Raw genomic sequence first — 20,671 nt, 5'->3', positions numbered from 1 at the left:
ACTATTATGGCGCAACCAAGCTCAGTGTAAAGATGGCAACAATAGTTGTAGTACGCAGAATGGAAGGCCTGCTGGGAGCCTCCTAGCAGGTGAGCAGCCAGAAGGGAACACAAACGGGCAAATCCGCGCTGCTGGACGCAGGCGTGCCATCATTCAGTTGTTAAACAGGCGAGAAACAAAAAGCGCGCGTTCACACATACAAACAAGAGACAAACACATATGCTATGTGTGATAATAAGCCAGTCGTGCACTCCGGGGATCACGCCAGCGGCCACAAAGAGGGAGGGAGGGAGGAGGAAGGGAGGACGCAGCTGGCAGCAGAAAATACTTCCCCTAACCACGCAGTAATTTCTTGTCGGAGGTACAAAGTATACCATGTGATTGTTCCCAAGGAGGAGGAGAGGATTTTAGCACCTGAGCATGTAGGGTTGGATGATTAATGGATTTATAGTCATTGATTATGCCCTCCCTCCCACACAAAAAAACATACATATATCCCCAAGGTACGAATTAAAATTCATAGTAAGAGTGGTCATTTGTACCTGCATCACTGTGTTTTGGGAAATTATATCAAACTCAGGAAAATCGGCTCTTACAATTATTGTTATTGGGTATTGTTCTGTTATTATGTTTTGCTGATAGCAAACACCCAAAACCATAAGCTCTGTTGAAATGATTTGCACTTACTATAATCAATGAAACATCTTAGTACTCTGAGTACTGCATTTCATTTTATGTACTTATCTCGCACAGTGGCCTGTGTCGCAATATTTGCAGTGATGAACATTATGTTGTGAAAAAAACACTTCGGCTTTTCACTGATAAAAAAAAAAAAAAAGTTCAGGCTCACGCAGGAAAAGGACATAGAGCATTCAAAACAGCAGGCTAACAATCCACACGAGAGACAGCTCCTGATTTCGATCACACATCTTCAATGGCCAACTAGCTTTAGGCCAAGATCGGAAAAGACAGAATCATTTTTTATTTTTTCAGAGAAGCAGTATCACACAAACATGCCGACTGAAATAATCAGGTGCTTGGGAATTAATATTTTCATCTTAACTCTTTGCTCCTATTTGGACAATGTGGGGACATACTTCTTGCTCAATCAATCTCTCGTGTGTGTGTTGGAGGTACGAAATATTTAAAAACATGCAGGGTAACAGCCCTCGGGGACCGGGTTTAGACACCCCTGCTATAAACTAATGTGTAGCACCAATCTTTAAAAAGTGCCATGCACTTATTTAAAAGCACCTTATCTATCCATAGTCTGAGAACCCCACGAAGAAACTGAGCAAAAAAATGATGCTAGGCACAGGCGGTAGAACGCTATTAGGTAAAAAAGGTCAAGGCTGGATTCCCAAAGAGTCTGTGTCAAAATGACCTTGACCAAGAAGCTATACTGTTAATTGCTCCTGAACAAACGTGTGAGGCTGCTTTCATCATTCATCTAGTAATGTGTATGTGCGTGTGTGTGTGCGTGTGTGTGTGTGTGTGTGTGCGCGTGTGTGTTGCAAAGCGCTGTGTCATGCCTCTCAAATCATACAACCAAGCCTATCTAGAACCTGACACTGGGAGAGGAGGTAGAAAGAGAATTTGCTTTTTCGAGGGGGCACCCATCATCTTCTGTGGAGGTCAGACACTGAACAGCAGCAAAGAGCACCAGTGGCCCCCTGTTGACCTCACCGCCAACATCCTCTCAGCAGCATGTCAAGGCTGTACTACATTACACAAGTACAGGCTGATACCGTGTGGTACATTCAGCCTGCAAATATCTCACGTCAGGAGAAAATGAACAATTTAGGAGGGCACACGAGGCAGCAAAACTGCCACCTGACAAGCCTGTGTACCTTTTCTAAATATAGCTCACCAATAATGATTTGCTTCCTTGCAGAAGTGATCAAAAAAGTTGGTGACCCCCATTTAAGTACAACAAATCCAAGCTGACACCTAAACTTGGAACATAGGACGATGTACAAAAGCCACGTTGATTAAAACCTGACTGGCGGAAATTCTCATATGATTCATTCATTTTGAGGGGCTTTTTTTGTGATTGTGATACAACATGGGGATTAAAGGAAAAACTCTGGATTACCCCGACTAGAATTCAGCTAAGGAATGCTTACAAATGCACATTGACACCTGGCTGCAGTAGCAACAGACATACACACGCTTGAGTACAGGAAACAATCAGAGTGACGCATGATAAGTTTTGTCTGGGGCCACAAGTGGGAAGTCGGGTTGTGCCCTGTGGACAAAATGAGAGCTCAAAAGAAAGTCAAACAAATTGAAGAATGGTGCAAAGCTTGCCTGGCCAAAGCTTCATTTTTATTTTTTTTCTCGCAGTGCAGCAATTAATTGACAAATGCCATCTGAACGATAACGCCTGCTCCTTCCTCCTAGGGACATTGATTCACACCTCCTCAGTTCATGGTGCAAGAAATTGATCACTCTCGTTTCTCTCTTCATCTCGCCTTGCTAAATATAACCAACCTCCTTCTCTTTTATCTTTAGTCAGGAAATGAGTCTGGCATTCAATAACAGGCTGTGAATTAAACAGACTTTGGTGAAGGACATCTCCAGAAATGATTGATTGATCATTAATTCATTTGCTAACAACCCTGATTGATCCACTGGGAGGGATGAAAGACAATACGGGCGAATAAAAACAGAGAGGCTTGACTTTTAAACCGAGAAGATGAATGTAAATGGCCTGAGTAGCTAAAATGATTTCTACGTGGACCTGACAGTGAGCGGATGGAACAGATAAACTTGCACCCGAGAATAGTAAAGACAAACGAGAGAGAGATTCAAACGCCCGCTTGTCTGCAACATTTCAAGCCAGACATCTGCAGAACTCTTGCCCCCCCACATCACACACACACACACACACACACGCAAGAGTCTGCTTTATCTCACGCTATCGATCCACACCCCACCCTTCATGGATGCAAAGGATGCAAAGGCAACAGAAACAGTGGGATGTTGTGCACAAGTCGTATGTGTGTGCATGCATGATCAAAGAAGATGTGTGTGGTTACACCCTCGCTGTGTGAGCATTCTGCATCTCCGTGTCGCCGTGCAAGGTGTGTTCAGGTGTCAGCAGCATCTGGGAGCAGATCAGTGTTACTCCACTGCAGTGTGTCCTCGCTGGGTGTTCCTATGGAAACTCTCTTCTTCTTCTGTGTATTATTAGACATTGGAGTGTCATATGCTCCGAGTAGGAAGAAGACACACAGCCTTGGCAAAATCCTCATTAGAAATCTCATCTCGACTCCAGCACACACAGGGTGAGAGTTCTGATTGTTAAGAGAGTAGTCTCAATGTTGCCCATTGTCGTTGGTGTTCCTATTTTTATTATTTGCTTGAAGTGGTGTTTTTGTGGCAAAAGGTGTTTCTGAAATCATGAACAATTAAGACCTGATTGACATTTAAAAAAAATATCCATTTTAAATATATTCTTATATTCTTGTGACCGGAGAGCAAAAATGCGACTCCCCTACGCGAGTACTTGCCATGTTCTGAACATTTTTTTTATTTTAATACTTGGTAGAGTAAAGAGTAAGTAAAGTAGAGTAAACTGGAAGTTTTGACATCTTGGGTTGACTTCCGCTTTAAGGTCAGGGTCCTTTCATAATTGTGTCATATTTGGGTTTGTTTCAGGGAAACACAATTTGAAGGAAATATTGTACCCTAAGTCTGAATAAAGTGATTTTAACCAATATTTAGTATATGTCTTTACGCGTCATTATTTTTCTCTTTTGCCCGTTTAATGAAACTGCCCTGTTGTTTCGACTCATATAAAACTAAATACAGCAGCAGGTTAATTGTTGAGGAAGCCAAAGCAGTAAAATATAGAAAATAAAACCACGGAAGGTGTTAAAACTTGACCAATAAGACATGGTGCTAATATCTTCATATGTCACATCTTTATCTCTGGATAATTTGTGTCAGAACAGCTGGATGTGTTTGTGCAGTGCATGTGAGACTTTTTTTTTCTATTCCTTCTGCAACTTGTTGGCTTTGTGCAGAAGAATGCTTTGGTAAATTTGTCATGGTGGTAAAAGGGCTGTCATTTCTTATCTGTAGTTTGAGGTGGGGGTGCAGGCGGTAATTAGGATCCTATTCACACAACAAATCACTAATACAGCATTTCAGGTTTGTGAGCAGGACTGAGAGTCAGATCTGTTAAAAACTAGCCCATGGAAAAAGAGGAAAGGGTATACAAAATGAGATTTGAATCGGAAGATGAGTTTGGCTTTAAAAGATGAGTGCATCAAATCGAATCGTTCCATCTTAAACTGTACCATCTTGAAATTGTATTAGACCTCATTCATGTATGATTGTATCGCAGAGATGCACACGCCCAGTATACAGTACACGCACAGTGTGAGTGACAGACTGACCTCTGGAGTGAGAGTCTGCAACTGAGCTGTCGATGGGTGCCTTCTTTACGGCTGAAGAGCGATAGACGATGTGCGTTCTTCCTCCTCCTGACTCCTCCTCCTCAATCACTCCATCGCCTCTTTCTGCAGGCTCGATGAAGTACTCGTCTTGCTCCGTCCTGATCATACCAGCCTAAAAAACAGATAAGATAGATTGATACATGATACCAGCATACAGAGCATAACACTAAACGTATGTATACAAATAATGTAAATGTGACTTGAATGTTCCCCATTAAAATGCAAATACACCCAATTCCCGATTTTACGCAGACTTTGGGGTCCAAAATTTGGGAATCGCGTTAACTTCGAAAGTGCGTTGTATGGAAGGTCAAGTTTTTTTTAGAAAGACATGTTTTGTTGTGATTTTTTTAATTTTATATTCGTGACTTTGACCGTTTCCAATTCAAAGTGCAACGGCATCTTTCATTGAAGTAGTGGCACATCCGAACCGGGCTCATTTCTCTGCTATGTTGAAATGCCGAATCTAACACAAAAGATGGACACTCACGCAGTGCATGTTTCTCCTCATGTGGATGCTGTGTGATCAGGACTGCAAGTACCACGGAAGGAGGTTTGAGTTGTTGTTGAATATCTCGTGTCAGCTGCTTTCGGTGTCAGTGTGACCGACGCGACAAAAAGGTGAAATTAAGGCCTGTTGCAACACTGATTTGCTACACGGACGCACAATGGGCTGTCTGGATTACTATTACGGAGCATAGATAAGATCATTTTCAAATTACAGCGCTGCCTTCAGATACGAGTTTCATCCGTTTCGTGAGCACGCTAGTAGCGAAATGAATGGACATATTGTTAATCGGTTCCACTAAAAGGCTAAGCTACTTACTGTAAGTGGTTGTTTTAAATATAGAAGATAATTATTGTTATAATTACTGGAAAGCAAAGGTGATTATTTTTTTAAAGAATTGTTAAGTATGCTTAAGTGCTGCTTACTGTGAAGTGAGTTGAGTTGACTTTACTGCCACCGTATAGCACACAAAATCTTTAATTTATAGGAAAATGAAGTCTAAAAAATAAACAAGACCAGAGCTTGGACAAAAACCTGACATTCTCCCTGACCTCTCGGCTGTGTTTTTTTTTTTTTTTTTAATTCATTATTTGTCTGTATTCTTTGGCTCATATTTCCTATAATAAACAAACCAAATGATAAACCAGGTAGAAAATGGTTCTAATGACCATGAAAAGAAATGACTAATTATTGTTTGTCAGCTTTACTACAGTACTGACAACATTTACTATACAGTAACTGAACTTATTTGACAGTTAACTGTGTGAAAGATTCTGCCTGCACAATTCTTTATTTCGTTAATAAGTGATTCACCACCTCATTTAAAAAGCTGACCATGCCCGCTGTTGTGAAGACCACAAAGAATCTAATCGCCCCCAGTGACCGTTTCAATCATTGACACGTTTAAGACAGAAATAGTCTTTTACTTTGAGGAGGAAGCAGCGCTGATCCCGAGTGGGACCCAGCAGAGGCCAGAGTGACACCTGATGTGTGAAATGGCCATATCAGGAGATGAGACTGTCTCTCTCCCATCCTGGACCAACACTTCCTGTCTTGTAATTCTGCACATCTGTCTTACCAACACACACACACGCACATGCACACACACTGACTAGCTGATTGTTACAGGGAGACTGAGGGAGGATAAATACAATTTAAGAATCACAGAAGCAGAACGCTGAAAATTAGTTGGAGAATACACACTGTGAAATTGTACACGCTGTCTTAATGCGTATGCCTGGCTAAGACAATTGGTAATCACCAAGGCAACGTATTGCAAGAGATGAGAGTCATGAGGGAAAAGGTACAATGACAACGCTTCGGAGTGGAAATTTGTTAAGAAAGAGCCAAAAATAAACATGGGTAGAAAAACAACATTATTGGACACCGTGACTTTTTCTTTGCCAGTCATCCCCAATCGTGAACATGTACTGGAGGATGTACTGGATGTAGTCACCCCCAAAGACATTTCAGTAGGACAATATTTACAATGTATAACTCCCTGTGTGAAATCCTACTAAATTCTTGCAAAGCCTCACTTATTTTCCAGGTTTTTTTCCCCATTCTGTCTTTCTCTTTATAAGCCCGAGGCTCTGGTGGCAAAACTACATCAACTAGCCATTGACCTGTCATCTCACTTGCTCTCTTCCTTGCTCTCGTTTCATCCCCGCATCTCCCCAAAGCCGTGGTGCGGCATTCCGATCGGAGCTGATGGATCTTAGATGGTGCATGCGTTGCCGCTCCAGAATACCAAGCAGCGCAGAGAGAAGCGCTGTGTCAAAGAAAAAAGATGACATGTGGGACAGAGACGTCGTTGGATCGATCTGAACCGGCACAGCGGTGCGTGGGTGTGTGTGGTGGTGGGGGGGGGGGGGGGGGGGTCACAGGGAGGGGATCATGTGAGTGGACATGTCCTTTGAAAAGCTGAAGTCAACACAGCTTCAAAGCGTGGGCACTCAAATCCACAATGAACATCTTCTCCTGGTGCTACTCCAGGGGATTACATGGCAGCTTGTCCGAATGTTATATCCAGGAGAGCTCAGCATGTACTGTATGTACCAACACCAGCTGGTTTCTTGAACGAGCCACTTGAGTGTTGTGGCAACAAAATGCTGGAACATTAAGTATAAGTGGATGTCAGAAGGTAGCTCAACAATACCTCAATTGTTAAACGAGCACATTATTTATGAGTGCAACTGCGAAGCTGCACCTTCAAAAAGACTAATACAAAATCTGCATTATTGTTTCAATAATCGCAAAAGCTTAGGCCTAATTGCACCTTTGTGAGATTTGCATTTAATTTTTTCTGCCTTTAGAGGACTTTAATACCAGAAAGATTGCTAATTTGCTTTCGTGAGAAAGAAATCTTCAGTCTGTACATAGTTGCGTTATCTTGAAGTGACTCACTTCAATATAGTTAAACAGTTTTTTTAGCATGGCTAAAACACTAGAAGTAGTCAGCCCTCCACAATCAGTAAACACTTGAATGCCTTCGTCCGTATTCGTATATTTAACCTGCTAGCTTTGCCTATATCTTGAAAACGCATCTTCCCTTCAGAGAGTAGCCGCCATAGAGCGCCTCGTTGTCACCTATGAGTGTGCGCACGTCACAGAGTGAAGGAGGAAATGCAACACCACCGGCATAAGAAAAGAGACTGGGCGTAACATAAATAGAAAATAATAATGCTCCATTTTGAATGGGGACAATTAAAATGTTTTTTCAATGCCATCAATAAAATAAACTCAAAATCAGCTCCAATATTTTAATTTTAATTAATGAGGGGTTGCTTGAATAACTTTACTTTTAAATGAATGATTTACCATGGTATTCAATGAACCTGATAAGGCCTAACTACTTTGAAATGATGGGCATGATTTGTGGTTGAATTCCAGCAGTATTACTGCTGCGTGTGGGATACAATCGGAAACAGAAATGAAACTACTAAGTTCTTGTAGAACAGAGGACATTGCAGATGGTATATATAGTGAATAACCACAAAATCCGCTTAACAAAAAAGAACCAGCAAGCCAAAGTGAAGGAAATCGGTGCCAAAGCCATTATTATATTTTGAAGACAGACACACTGTTAGTAAATTGCAGGAATTAGCGCCGATATCGCCCACATCAAGTCATACTGGATGGTTGTGAAATCTATCCCAGTTCACAGTTCAATCATTTTATAAATACACAGAACAAGCTACATTTATTATCTTTAGGATTAAAGGGGAGAAAAAGTTTCTTGAAAGTGTAACCTGCGCCACATGCTCACATGCAAAACAGACCCTCAAAGCTCACAACTCAAAATGTGTAGATTGTTGTGATAATTGCCCTCATGACCAATGACATGGTGACATAAACCTCAAACCTTTCCTTAGAGACCTGCTGTCTCCATGTCTGGACTCTACTTTAGCGAGCATCCAGCGACCAGAGGCGGATCCTGCATTCTTAATATGCTGTACAGTATGGTGACTTGAAATTATGAAAGAAGCAACATAAGCCATGTGGAAGTTGCCCGCGGGTTGCACAGTAAGCGGATGTTGTGGTGGCGATAAAAATTACACCCTGTTGAGGTCCTTCAGTCAGTCCAGTGTGGGTGTGTGTCTCCTACATGCGGTAGTTCTTCGTTTCATTCAGCCTTTCAGTCAAAAAAAGAATCAATCCCTTACAGAGGCTGCTGTGAAAATTCAGTAGCAATTCAATGAGGCAGCTTAAGGATGTCAATTGAGCCAGTCCATCTCAAATAGCAGGGCAGGCCCCTTCTGGGTATAGTATAAAAGTATATTAAAATTTACAACTCAAACAAAATAAGGCAATTGTTACTAGGAGACAGATTGATTATGTCACACTAAATAGTGGCCCCACATAAGGTCCTGAAGAGCAAGCGGAGCGAGTATAATTACAAATAAACTGTAAATGTGTGAAAAGAGAGCCTTTTTTTCACCATTTTTATACACACTGTCCGCCGCACATACTGAAGCGCGCTGATAATGTAAGGTTATGTATGTGTGTGAGTGTGTGAATATGGGCTGGGGGTTGAACCCAGATGCCGCTATGATTTAAGCCATAGAGGACTTAGCGGCCCAACCCTGTCATCTTGCTCCACTCATTACATAGAGTGGTCGCCAAAATGCTCACACACATAGTCAGGGAACGGTCACACGCTCACATGCAACCCGTTCCCACTCACTCCTCCGTCTCCACTACCTCATTTGCAAATTGTTCGTCTAATGACCTAAATTTTTGATCACAGTATGAGAGAGAGTGGAATATAGAGATAGAGAGGGTCATTTAAGGTTTGGACAGCATGGTCCCTCGGCCATTCACGGTAACTATATGTGAAGCCCGAGAAGAGAGATAACGTGTCGATGATCGGAGGTGAGTGAGACTTATGGTGAACACGGGGCAAGCGATTCACTTGAAGGCCTCGCTTATCTTCTAGAAAAATCTTGAATAGCCTTCCTCTGTTTGAAGAGCCCCCCACTTCATATCCTTCAGGATATGAAGGGTATTCTTCTAAATGTTGCATAGAGTTATATAAAGTCCGAGGTGACATACTTCTTCAGAAATAGCAGTAATAAGCCAGACCTGTTGAGCCCAAACCACATGATCTGTGGAAATTTTGGTTCAGGGAGCTTGTGTGTTGACACAAGCGGCTAACAACTAACAGCCTGGCAGATCAAGCGGTATAGTGGCTGACACACAAAACACACACAGGCTCACACCTTCTGGCTTCCTTTCCAAGCCTCATTGTCACTCATCAGGGCAGATGCTTTCGCCCTGTTTCTGTCTGAGCCACTTTGATTTCAGTAGTCAGCAGGGAAGCTTGAAAGAAAGCCGTGTGAATACGAGCACCGAGCGAAGGAAGTGGTTGCTTTGAAAGGGATCGATAAGCATCATCACCTCTCAATCAGAGGAAAGAATAGAGGATGCCCACGAGGCAGAACCCACTCATTTCAACCGATTGAGAGCGAAAGTAAAGTAGCAAATAAAGATAATTTACTCCGTCGTCAGATCCCTGTCAGCACTGATAAATCCTCTTCCATTGTAATTGCTCTTATCGTCTCACCCTCTCATGTATTCTCTTGGAACCATACAGGAAGGAGTGACAAGCAAGTAAAATGGTACAAGCAGTTAAGCGTAGCGCGTACGTAACATTTGCACAACTCAGCAGTCACTGCACTGACAATTTTGGCGCAAACATTTTTTGTTTTCTTTACAGAAATAAAATCTGTGTGGCATCACAGTCATGGTTGTTCCCAATAGCTCAATTGAGGCAGCTTGGCTTGTTGAAGACGTTTCACCTAACAGTTCTAAAGTGATCAAAACATTTGGATTCAATGTTTGTGGTTTCTTAAAAAAAACATCAATTTTGTGTAGCCTTAACTTTGGCAGTACACGAAACCCAAAAACATAATCCTACGAGTCCTCAATTCCGTTGGGAACCACTTAGGACAGATTTGAAAAATGATCACTATCCCGTTGCTGCACGTGTATCCACCTTGTTTCTTGCGGGGTTGTACTCGGTGCAGGTGGAATTATAAGAAAAGGTCTGTACCTTGTGTAGAGGCTGGCAAGTTGTGAGGTGATAAATCATAAAGCTGATGTGCGCTTGCTTGATTGGAATTCACTCAGGCACCGAGGCAAACAGCATTCCAGTCAGGCACTGGCTTGTGGATGCTTGATCATATTGGGTTAACATTTAAGCCTCTCGACAACAACAACATAAAAACTCCAAACGGGCCCTGGGTGGGATGAGACAAATGCATATGGTGCGCTTTAAGGACAGATGGACGGAGAAATAGATGGATAGGTGGATGGTTGGATGGATGGACAGATGGACACAGGAACAGATGGATATACAGATAGATGCATACAGCCAAATATCTATCATGGCTGCAAGCCCCACCCAGACATTGATTTGTGCGCGTACGTGTGGACATTATTTTATTGGGTGCACATTTGCTACGTGCGGTCTTAGGGCTTGATAAATGACCCCGATTAGTGGCGGCTGACCGCTCCATGATTGCAGCAGAACAGCTGCTCTGTGAGCAGTGTTGTCTAAAGCAGTCCATGATTAATACAACAAAACACTAAATGAATTACAAAGCCGCCGCAGGCCTGAGATCTGCCACCATTGAACAATCACAGAACTGCACCTGTATCTCGAGGATGTGAACACATTCTTGTTTGCCCTTCACTTCTTTGTCATTTCATCCACTTCCCTCCATTTTCTTTTTGAAAGAGAAAAGCATGAACTAACATTTATGTGTCCCAACACTAATTGGGTTGGAATGTACATAAAAGGTTAGTGTAAGATATCAAGTCACAGACACAATTTTATGACTCAACTCTAAAATATTACTGTATGCTTGGCACCTTGCATCCTCCATATGAGTCCCCACCCTGATACTGTCACAATCACATGAAGACACCCACGAGCGCAGACACCCAACCTCATCTCCATCAACAGTGTCTCTCAATATTGCCCCATCTATTATACCTGTAACCTAGCAACAGAGCGGCGAGAAGACCCTCCCCTACCTGCTCACTATCCTGATTTCTGGGTGGGAGAGCTAATGCTTTGTCTAAGGGCAGGAACAGGAACCAACTGGGAGTTGCCCCGTGCTCGCCACTCTTTTGACCCAAAGGAACCGCTGCACATTAATGTAATGGGACCACAGCAAGAGCTCATACAACTGGGCTCACTTGCCTTTTGCAGAACCAGAGTGAGGGAAGCTACCTGTGGAAACACCTCATTCAGACACAGGTGCATCTCACTGAATTAGAATACTGTGGAAAACACAATTTATTTCATTAGTTCATTTCAAAAAGTCAAACTCATTATAATGGATCACTACACACACAGTGCATTATTTGGAAATTGCATTTCTTATCATGTTGATCATCTATGATCCTGCTGAAATATTAGAAATCTTGGGTTGCTTTTAGAGAAGCATTATCTGCATTATTAGCTTCTTCTGACCATTCTAATTGGGATTCAGTTCTGGTGAGCTTGCTGGCCAATCAAGCACAGTGATATCATGGGTATTCAATCAGAGTTTAGTAGTTGGCCACTCTTCCTCTAAGATATGTATTATTGATTCTCAAATATGGTACAGTAGTTACTTTCATCTTAAAATAGAACATTAGACATATTTTTGTCGTACATCTGTTTAGGAAGTGTGTTGTCATGTGCCCCTCCCCTGTAGCGCTGACAAAAATGATTCATTATTTAGGTCACCCATTCCTGATTTAGAATCATCAATTAACCTAACCTGCATGGCTTTGCAATGTGAGAGGAAGCCGCAGTAGCTGGAGAAATCCAGGAACAACAAGAAAACCTCAGAACTCTGAGTTGCATGCGCTAACCACCCTGTGCTGCCCTGTATTTCATCATTCCACATTTTATTGATATATAAATGCAAACAAATTTGACTCAAACAACTTTTTGACCTGGGTACTATAACTAATCAAAGTAACATTTTGGGCATTGGAGCCTTTTTGAATTGCAATTTGAGGGGAGCCACTGGGGGGCGACACTGAGGTATTTTCAGGCCTGTAGGAAGTCACTGGGCAGGGAGGTCTGCCAGGTCTGTCTGGTGGGAAGAAGAGAAAGAGGAAGACGAGAGACGGGGGAAGAGGCAGAATGTGTGTGGGTGAGAAAAACACTAAACAGAAGGTGAGGCGAGACAAGTGAGTGGGGGGCCATGAGACTGAGATGTACTCACAAGTATTATTTGCGTGTGTGTGTGTGTGTGTGTGTGTGTGTGTGTGTGTGCGTGCATGCGTGCGTGCATGCGTGCGCGCATGCGTGGCTTCTTGCATAAGTGCAGGTGTCAGCAGGTGCATGGAAGAACTAAAACGAAATGCTGCATTTATACCTGCGTGTGTGTGTGTGTGTGTGTGTATGTGTGTGTGTGTTTTGTGCCTTGGGACAATGCTGCTCCCTCATTACTCAACTGTTTCCTCCAGTCCAGCACTAATGAGGAGCCTCACCGCCACCGTGGTAATCAAGGTCAAGCCTAGGCCAAACCACACAGAATCTGGCCATCACTCCGACACACAACTTTTACACACGTTGCTAAACTACAGTGTGAAACTTCAAATCAATAATTGCATTGGGAACCAGCGAGGGCAACAGGGATGAGTGACAACGGGCAGGATTCCGCAAGATGTGGGTGTGCCGTAGTCACCTCCTCTCCCCACCTCGGGGAATCAGCATGCAGGTAGAGATGAGCAAGAGACAAAGGAGCATAAATATGGGCGGATTAGAAAGGAGGGAGTGTGTGATATACCGGCTGGGAGGAGGGAGCCAAAGAGAAGGGGAAGTAATTAAATTAAAAGAGCACAAGACTTAGCTCTTTAGTCTCATCCCTCGAGACAAGCCTGACACTGCTACAGCTAGCTAATGTCATAGCAACGGGGGGAAGGAAAGTCCAGTGGGTGCAGCATATTGAAGTAATACAAGGTTTAGGCGGTGCGGTGATGGAGGAAGATGGAGGGTATCGGGGAAGTATAGGAATGAAACAGTGGTGGAGTCAAGGACAGAAACGTCACGCTACGAGCAATAGGTACATAACCACGGTGGACGGAAGGAAGTGGAGGAAGAGGTCTGGAAAAAAATCCCGAAGACTAAAGGCCAGACCATTCCCTTTTTGGGTTTGTCGTCTCTGGCCCTTTATGCTCTTCTTGTTTACTATTGTCTCAGTGGCTAATTACCTTCTTTGAATAATTCATAGGTGTATCAATAACTCAAATTTAATTAGTTCAGACACATCAGATGAGCTTGGACCTCACTTCCGAAATAGACGAATCAATTGTTAAAACTAAGCCAAACATGCATAACGGGAAAAATCCCTGCAAGTCTAACTTAACGAGGAGAAAGTTCTCAACATTAATAGCACCGTGTTAGCTAATAATTTGGGCAAAAATATAAAAGGAATAATATTTGAAGCACTGAGAAACAACATCAGCCCTGTCACAGCTGACTTTGGAAGGACACCCTGGACTGGTTGGTTGGTTGGTTGGTTGGTTGGTTGGTTGGTTGGTTGGTTGGTTGGTTGGTTGGTTGGTTGGTTGGTTGGTTGGTTGGTTGGTTGGTTGGTTGGTTGGTTGGTTGCGAGTCAATCAGAGGGCAGTACAGTACAGTACAGTACAGTACAGTACAGTAGAGGGGTAAAGAAACGTTCACGATTACTTTCACACTGACATTGAGGGAGAAAGTCTATAAAGTTATATTATACATTATTCATTATATAGGCACTAATATATCAGCAAACTGAATCACACCCTGTATTCAATTACCAATCAATTAGCAAATAGACCCCTTGAAGTTCAACATGGGGAAAAAAAACTAAAACTTTCCTCCTCCAATTACTATCGCTGTAATGGTTCTCAAACCTTTGTTTACAGAATGTGCAGGCCTATTGAGTACAGTGTAGTATATTAACAGAAACGTCACTCTTCAAAGAATGTGCATCACACCTAGACTCCAGAAGCGTTCTCATCTCAAACATGAATATGTTGCGTGTCTTAGCAAACGTTCTTTGAAGAAAAGGCCTGGACATGAGCAAATCATTTTAACATTCAATGGGCAAAGGCCCTGGTCCGTTAAAAGAAATGAGATCCATTGTGATCATTTCCAAGCAGGCTTGTGTATTCTTGAGTATGTTCTCAGGGTGTTGTCATTTCAGCATGACTCACCATCGGGTTAAATGGACAACTGGGACTCGTGAATGGTTCAATCCTCTCACACACTTCCACGTACATGTACATACACACGCAGTGAACGACTCAACGAAAATGCCACCTACCAACATTTGTGTATGATCACTACTCTTGGTCTTATGGCACATTTCTTTACAAGTCTGTTTGTTAGCCCAAATGGAGCACACGTCGATAAGATATGCCTCTGGATCGATTGGGCTCAGTCTGCGCTTCAGGTGACGGCTCGGACCTCGCCGTTCTTCTGATTGATCCAATTTCAGTGCTACGTGTGTGTTGAAAGGGCAAGAACAAAAGTTTTGTTCCAAGATATCTCAATTTGGAAGTATTTAAATGCGCCTCAGATATATGGATTTTTTGTACCTTCATATATATATATATATATATGAATGTACTTGTTTACTGTAAGGTCAAGGGACATGCCAACTCTCGTTCCTAATTTGATAAATTTGAATTACATGACATAAGGCAAGTACTAAGCCGTGTATTGTTACCATATAGTACAGTAAACAAACAAAATGAGTATTTTAAGGGGAGGGGGGTCGTTTATTTACTGTAATTTATGCAAACTAATATGGGGACTAAAGTTATTTGGCTGAAGTGAAAGAAGGATAAGAGGAGAGAAGCAGAAGAAGCAGGTTAGCACTAATGGTCAATGACATGTTAGCGCTGTGGCTAGGCTTAACGCGGGCGACTAAACTGCTGAAATATTTACACGGCGCGCAGAATGAGAGACTCATTCACTTCAAATAAGCTGGAAGAGAGGCTGCTGTTCCACTTTCCTACCTCTTCACTGCACTGAGGTACTGCACATGCAGTTCAAATGGACAGGGCCACATGAATTATGTGCACGTGCGACTTTTTGCTTTTACTTATTCATTTTGGGCCCAACATGTTGGACTTTTGCGTCTGTTTGTTTATACGCAAAGGATTGAAAGTGAGGAATGTACACAAATACATGTTATTTGTTGTTGTTTACTCTAACCACATTTAAAAAAAAAGTTTTAAAAACATTCTAGTTCTGTCCATATCATACAGTATCATACAATCGGCTCTGAGGACCTAGCGAGCGAACGAAAACATGTTTATTCTGTCATGCTTTTAACGTTACTCCCCAATGACGAGAGCTGGGAAAAGAGTGTTTTAATACATTTGAATAAAATTAAAACATGTGGGCGGGGTGTCTATTTTAAATAACAAGGGTTTTATTTTGGCTTTCTATATTGCGTTTTCCCTGTGATGAAAACATAAACAGGGTTCATTGTAGTGTTAACGTGCTATCTATTGTTACAAGCTTATGAAAATGTTCACAGCTTGTAACTTCATTAGAAACCATTAAAAAATAATAATTATGTATGCAGTCTCCCACGAAAATGATGTCCGTTTAACACATTAAACAATACTCTGGGAGAGTGTGAAAGGATATATTTACATTTCTGGTCCTAAATCTGTTTTAATGGTTGTGTTATCCAGCAGCTGAACCTTATTTTTTTCTGTACCAAAGAACGGTTGTTTATGGACCAGCAACCATAAAACATTTTTAGTGGTTTAAATCCACGGTGCAATCAGCTTGCATTTCCTCAGCTAGCCTGTTAAATTCAAAGAAGATTGAAACTATTTTATTGTCAAATGCACACACCGGGTTGCATAAAAGTTGAAGTTTTGATTTTAACCCATGATATTTTCCTTTGTTCTAGAATTGTAGCTACTGTTGTTGTTACTTTCATGTGATTAGGTCGTTAGCATTTTTGTTGTTTGGGATTTGGGTTCCGGTTGGTCTGTCAACGTATTTTGTAAACACATGCTTTTAAAGGTGATATGAAAATAACAACATTTATTATTATGATTATTAACGCTACGTGCAGATGAATGAGTAGACTGATCAATCGGAGGAGTTATGTGTCTCGTTGAAGGACGTCCTTAGTGCCCGTGTGCACATGCCCGTCGCTTACAGGCTCCATTCTTAACCACTGGTCCAAGGCTGTCCCTTCGTGCCCAAGATGTGCCTCCCGTGTGCGTATATATGTCGGCGTCTGTGTGGGATTGCCTACATGAACCGCCGTCTCTCAAGCACTTGTCAGCTTAAAAAGACGAGGGTCAAACAAACACACACCTGACCCGGGAAGGCTAACTTCACTTTCTGCTACCATGACAACTGAAAACAAACAGAAATGAAAACATGCTGTATTTTTCATAATGGCAGCTGAGTGTGTCTCTCCCTCTCCCCTCCTCTCTCAGACTTGGACAGATGACTCGAGCAAAAAGATGTGGGAGGAAGAACAGAATCTTTCACTTGTGTTCTTCTTTCCCTGTGAAATGTTCACTCTCTCCGTGCCTCTCGAGACAGAGCGATTTGGTTTTCCCCTCAGACCGTGAATGTTTGAACTTCTTCACCTCACCCGAAGAGCTTGAGATGGACGTGCCTGGGAGCAAAGTCCCTCCCAAGTGAGTCTGACAGTTCCAAATTAATATTTAACCAATGGACATGTGCTTACCTTGGCATGTCAACGATGCAACACGGCATTTCGCCAACACTAAGTGACACAAGAGCACAATCCACCAACTTTTCCAAGGACAGTGCACATACTTCTGACTATTTAGCAAAAGGTCATCCGTTGTTCTCCAATTGTCTTTGTTCACTCATTCCCTTCCCACTTCGACCCTCTTCTTCTCTTTTTAATCACTGGATGTCTTTACCCAGCCACTAATAGAGATGCGTACCATCTGCATACAGCCTGATCTCAAATCTTTCCTCTGCCTCACTGGGCGGATGCACTCTGTGTTCTCATGCAACTGCAATCTGACATAACCCTCAGAGACCTCAGTCACGTTACAATTTTGAACAACAAATGCTTGGTGCCTTGAGTATGATTTCCAACTCATCGAAGATATATTGTATCTTATATTATAAATTGTTTCATTCTGTGACAGACACTTTTCTGCTTTACTTTTTACTCACAGGTACATATGTATATATAAAACCGGGTACGAATATAAGTTAAGTCAAACATAACAGTGCAATTCTGTTGAATTTTATTTGAAATCCGCTTTACATTTGAAGGCAAATCTTAAAGTGCTACAATAATAATGTAAATACTGTACAGGGAAATGCTTGAAACTGTAAAAAATGTCAACTTTTTTTAAACTTAGCTTCTTTGTGCTTGGGAGATGGTTAATTGCATTCATGAGCCACAATTTGAGCGCTGCCTTCATTCACCTCCGTTAAGATTAGATGCCGTAGATAAGAGCGTTACAAAAACAACTGTGTTCTGTAGCAAATATAGCATTGCGGAGAGACGAGCTCCAGTTAAAAACAACAGCCAGAGATCTAAATACTTCAATACGACTTGCTCCTTTTGAGCTGCGTCTCTACGACGGATGCTAAACTAACGTGAATGCTTCATTCCAATTGAAGGGACTCTCTACCACAACATGACAACATGGCCGCCATGTCTGTCTATCGATTTCTCTGATGGGAAGGTCACACCTGCCAACATGGCTGCCACTTTGATTTGCTTTTTCGCCTGCTCTAGTTTACTTTAAAATATGTTTAGCAATAACCAGAGAGAAGTGTAAAACGGAAATATGTGACAATTCTGGAACGAGCAGAGTCTGACAAGTACTGCACAAAGTGACATTTCGAATGGACTGGGGTCGGTGGTTGCGGCTGTGTCAAATTGGGGTTCCACTGTATTTCGTACATAAACAGTCAATTCGTAGAGTATATTTCACTCTAAAACAAGTCTATTTGGTGCCACTCTGAACACTGAGCAAAAAAATAACACTTTGAAATGTAAAATATTCAAATTTTATACTGAAACAGTTTTGAAGTGATATTAACTTTACTTAAAAAAACAGTACTTTTTCCACTCTGAAATTGTAAGTAAATTTTACAAGGAAAGTTTTACTTCCATAGTATTATTTTAAGCCCCATCAGAAATCTTTGTAGCCCTCGATAAGCTCCTCCAACATTTTATTTGTTATTCTAAAATATAAACATTGTTTTCTTGTTTGTTTGTTTGTTTGTTTGTTTGTTTGTTTGTTTGTTTGTTTGCTTGCTTGTTTGTTTGTTTTCTGATGTCAACCATTAGTTACAATCAAAGTTATTTCTTTGTTTCTATTTGTTTCGATCCCACATCATGCGTGCCACATGTTCTGCCTTCGCTCTCTTCATTGTCCAACATTTTCATACCCTCCTGTTTCTGTTCACTGATTACTGTGGGATGGTTCTCCTGTGTCCTCGTGCCAACTTTGGGTTCTCCATCTGTGACTTGACTGAGGACAGAAATGACTTGTACTTCAAATACAACTGAGAGGGGTCTGACCTGTTTGGCAAAACAGTCGTGAGCGGTGGCTATTGAAACAGGAAAGTCAAGTATGTGTGTGTTTGGCGCAACTTGACAGCTCTCATTTTCTTGTCGTCATTAGCCTGACAATACAAAGAAGACACGGTTTGCACTTTTCATCCAATATGAAATTCTACAGTCGTTGTAAAACATTTCGTCAACAACGACCCAAGTAACTGTTTCAGAAATGAGTCAAATTTGGCAAAGGTCAATTTTATTTGGAAAATTATTAGAAACGCCTCTCAGTAGACATTCTTATCCAGCTCATGTTTGAAATCTTATTTGATAGGGTAGAAAAGGAAGAGGGAAAAAATCCTTTCAAGCAATTAAAAATAATCATTTAAAAAAAGGCTTTGGATACTTTTAATATTTATCACTGTTTACCTCATGACAACTTTGAAAATGCTTTAAAAACGTTTGATTGGAGGAGTGAGCTGCAAACAGCATGACAGCTGTCCTAGTCATACCTGTGATGATCAAAATGGAATGCTGGATCATCTATCATGAAAAGAAAACAAGAGAATAAAGAGTTGAAAGCGATGCGAGGCTCAAATGTTCTCTTACAGTCGGCACATTACACCTTTCAGATTCTTGATGAAAAGAAGGAAATGTTTGTAAAATACATTTTTGTTTTGTGCAGGAAAGCTTTACAATGCTGATTTATTTCCTACTGCTGCAGCTCGTGTTCGTTACGTGATGCGTTCCGCATTTTTGTACTGCCTCTGTAGCAGACAAGGACATTCAGGTGGTCATTCTGTTTTTCAAGGTTACCATCAAACAACAACTAGTATGCTCTCAACAGCTGTGCCAGGTTATTCTTGCACTCATGCAAGGGGAGGATAGCAAACAAACGAAACAGCTGAACCAAACTTCTTCTTTTTTTTATGGTGAGGTCAACACGGAAGCTGATGCCTTCTATATGGCCAACTTAGCTTGGTTCCAATGGTTTCTTCAATCTTTGTCTAAATTAGTTTTTTGTTGAGAAAATACTGTATAAAATAAACATTGTTCTGCAAAATCTTAAACTAGGACAAATTACCTGACTGCACCAATCACATAGCCTTAATATATAAACCCTATTACACATCACAGAAATGAATTTGTTAGACAATGAAGTGTCTGTTCAGACTCAATGTAGTTGGGCGATGCCAACTATTTACTGTCTGTAAGACATATACAGTACACACACACACTGGCTACATCGATTGAACTACCACCATGATCTCTCTCATTAATGGGAATGATCAGAATCATTCCTGGAAATAACCAGGGAACGTGATGGAACTTACGTATTCTCACATTGCCTTACATTTATTTAATCCTTACCAGGCCAGGAGACACAAATGAGACGATGTGAGCCCCCTGGGGGTGATTCCTGAGGATGCAGGAGGCAAAATTGGAAGAAGGATGGACATAGTGTGTTTCTGCTTGTAACTTATTTACTTCTCACAAAAACTTGCACAGCTTCTCATTTTCATGCCAATTTCAATTGCAAGCTATTCGTCCCTTGTGACCCAACACAGTCTTTTTGTGGAAACACAAACATAGAGTAGAATTATGCATGTACCAAAACAGACAAAAACACAAAAATAAAAGTTGTGTGAACAGAAACAATTGGTAGGATGGAT

General features: G+C 41.6%; 1 protein-coding gene across 1 annotated transcript in view; it reads right to left on the bottom strand.

Moving 5' to 3' along the window:
• The window catches only part of LOC119128653 (A disintegrin and metalloproteinase with thrombospondin motifs 2-like), a 79,406-nt gene that overhangs the window by 40,437 nt on the left and 18,298 nt on the right, over window positions 1-20,671 (bottom strand). Inside the window, exon 3 of the mRNA XM_037261237.1 lies at window positions 4,407-4,578. Coding sequence (XP_037117132.1) covers window positions 4,407-4,578 — 172 coding nt within the window. The remainder of the gene's footprint in view (window positions 1-4,406; window positions 4,579-20,671) is intronic.

Source organism: Syngnathus acus, chromosome 10 (assembly GCF_901709675.1).
Source record: "Syngnathus acus chromosome 10, fSynAcu1.2, whole genome shotgun sequence".
Taxonomy (NCBI): domain Eukaryota; kingdom Metazoa; phylum Chordata; class Actinopteri; order Syngnathiformes; family Syngnathidae; genus Syngnathus; species Syngnathus acus.
The sequence above is the reverse complement of the archived record's forward strand: the minus strand, read 5'-3'. Positions and strand labels throughout refer to the sequence as shown.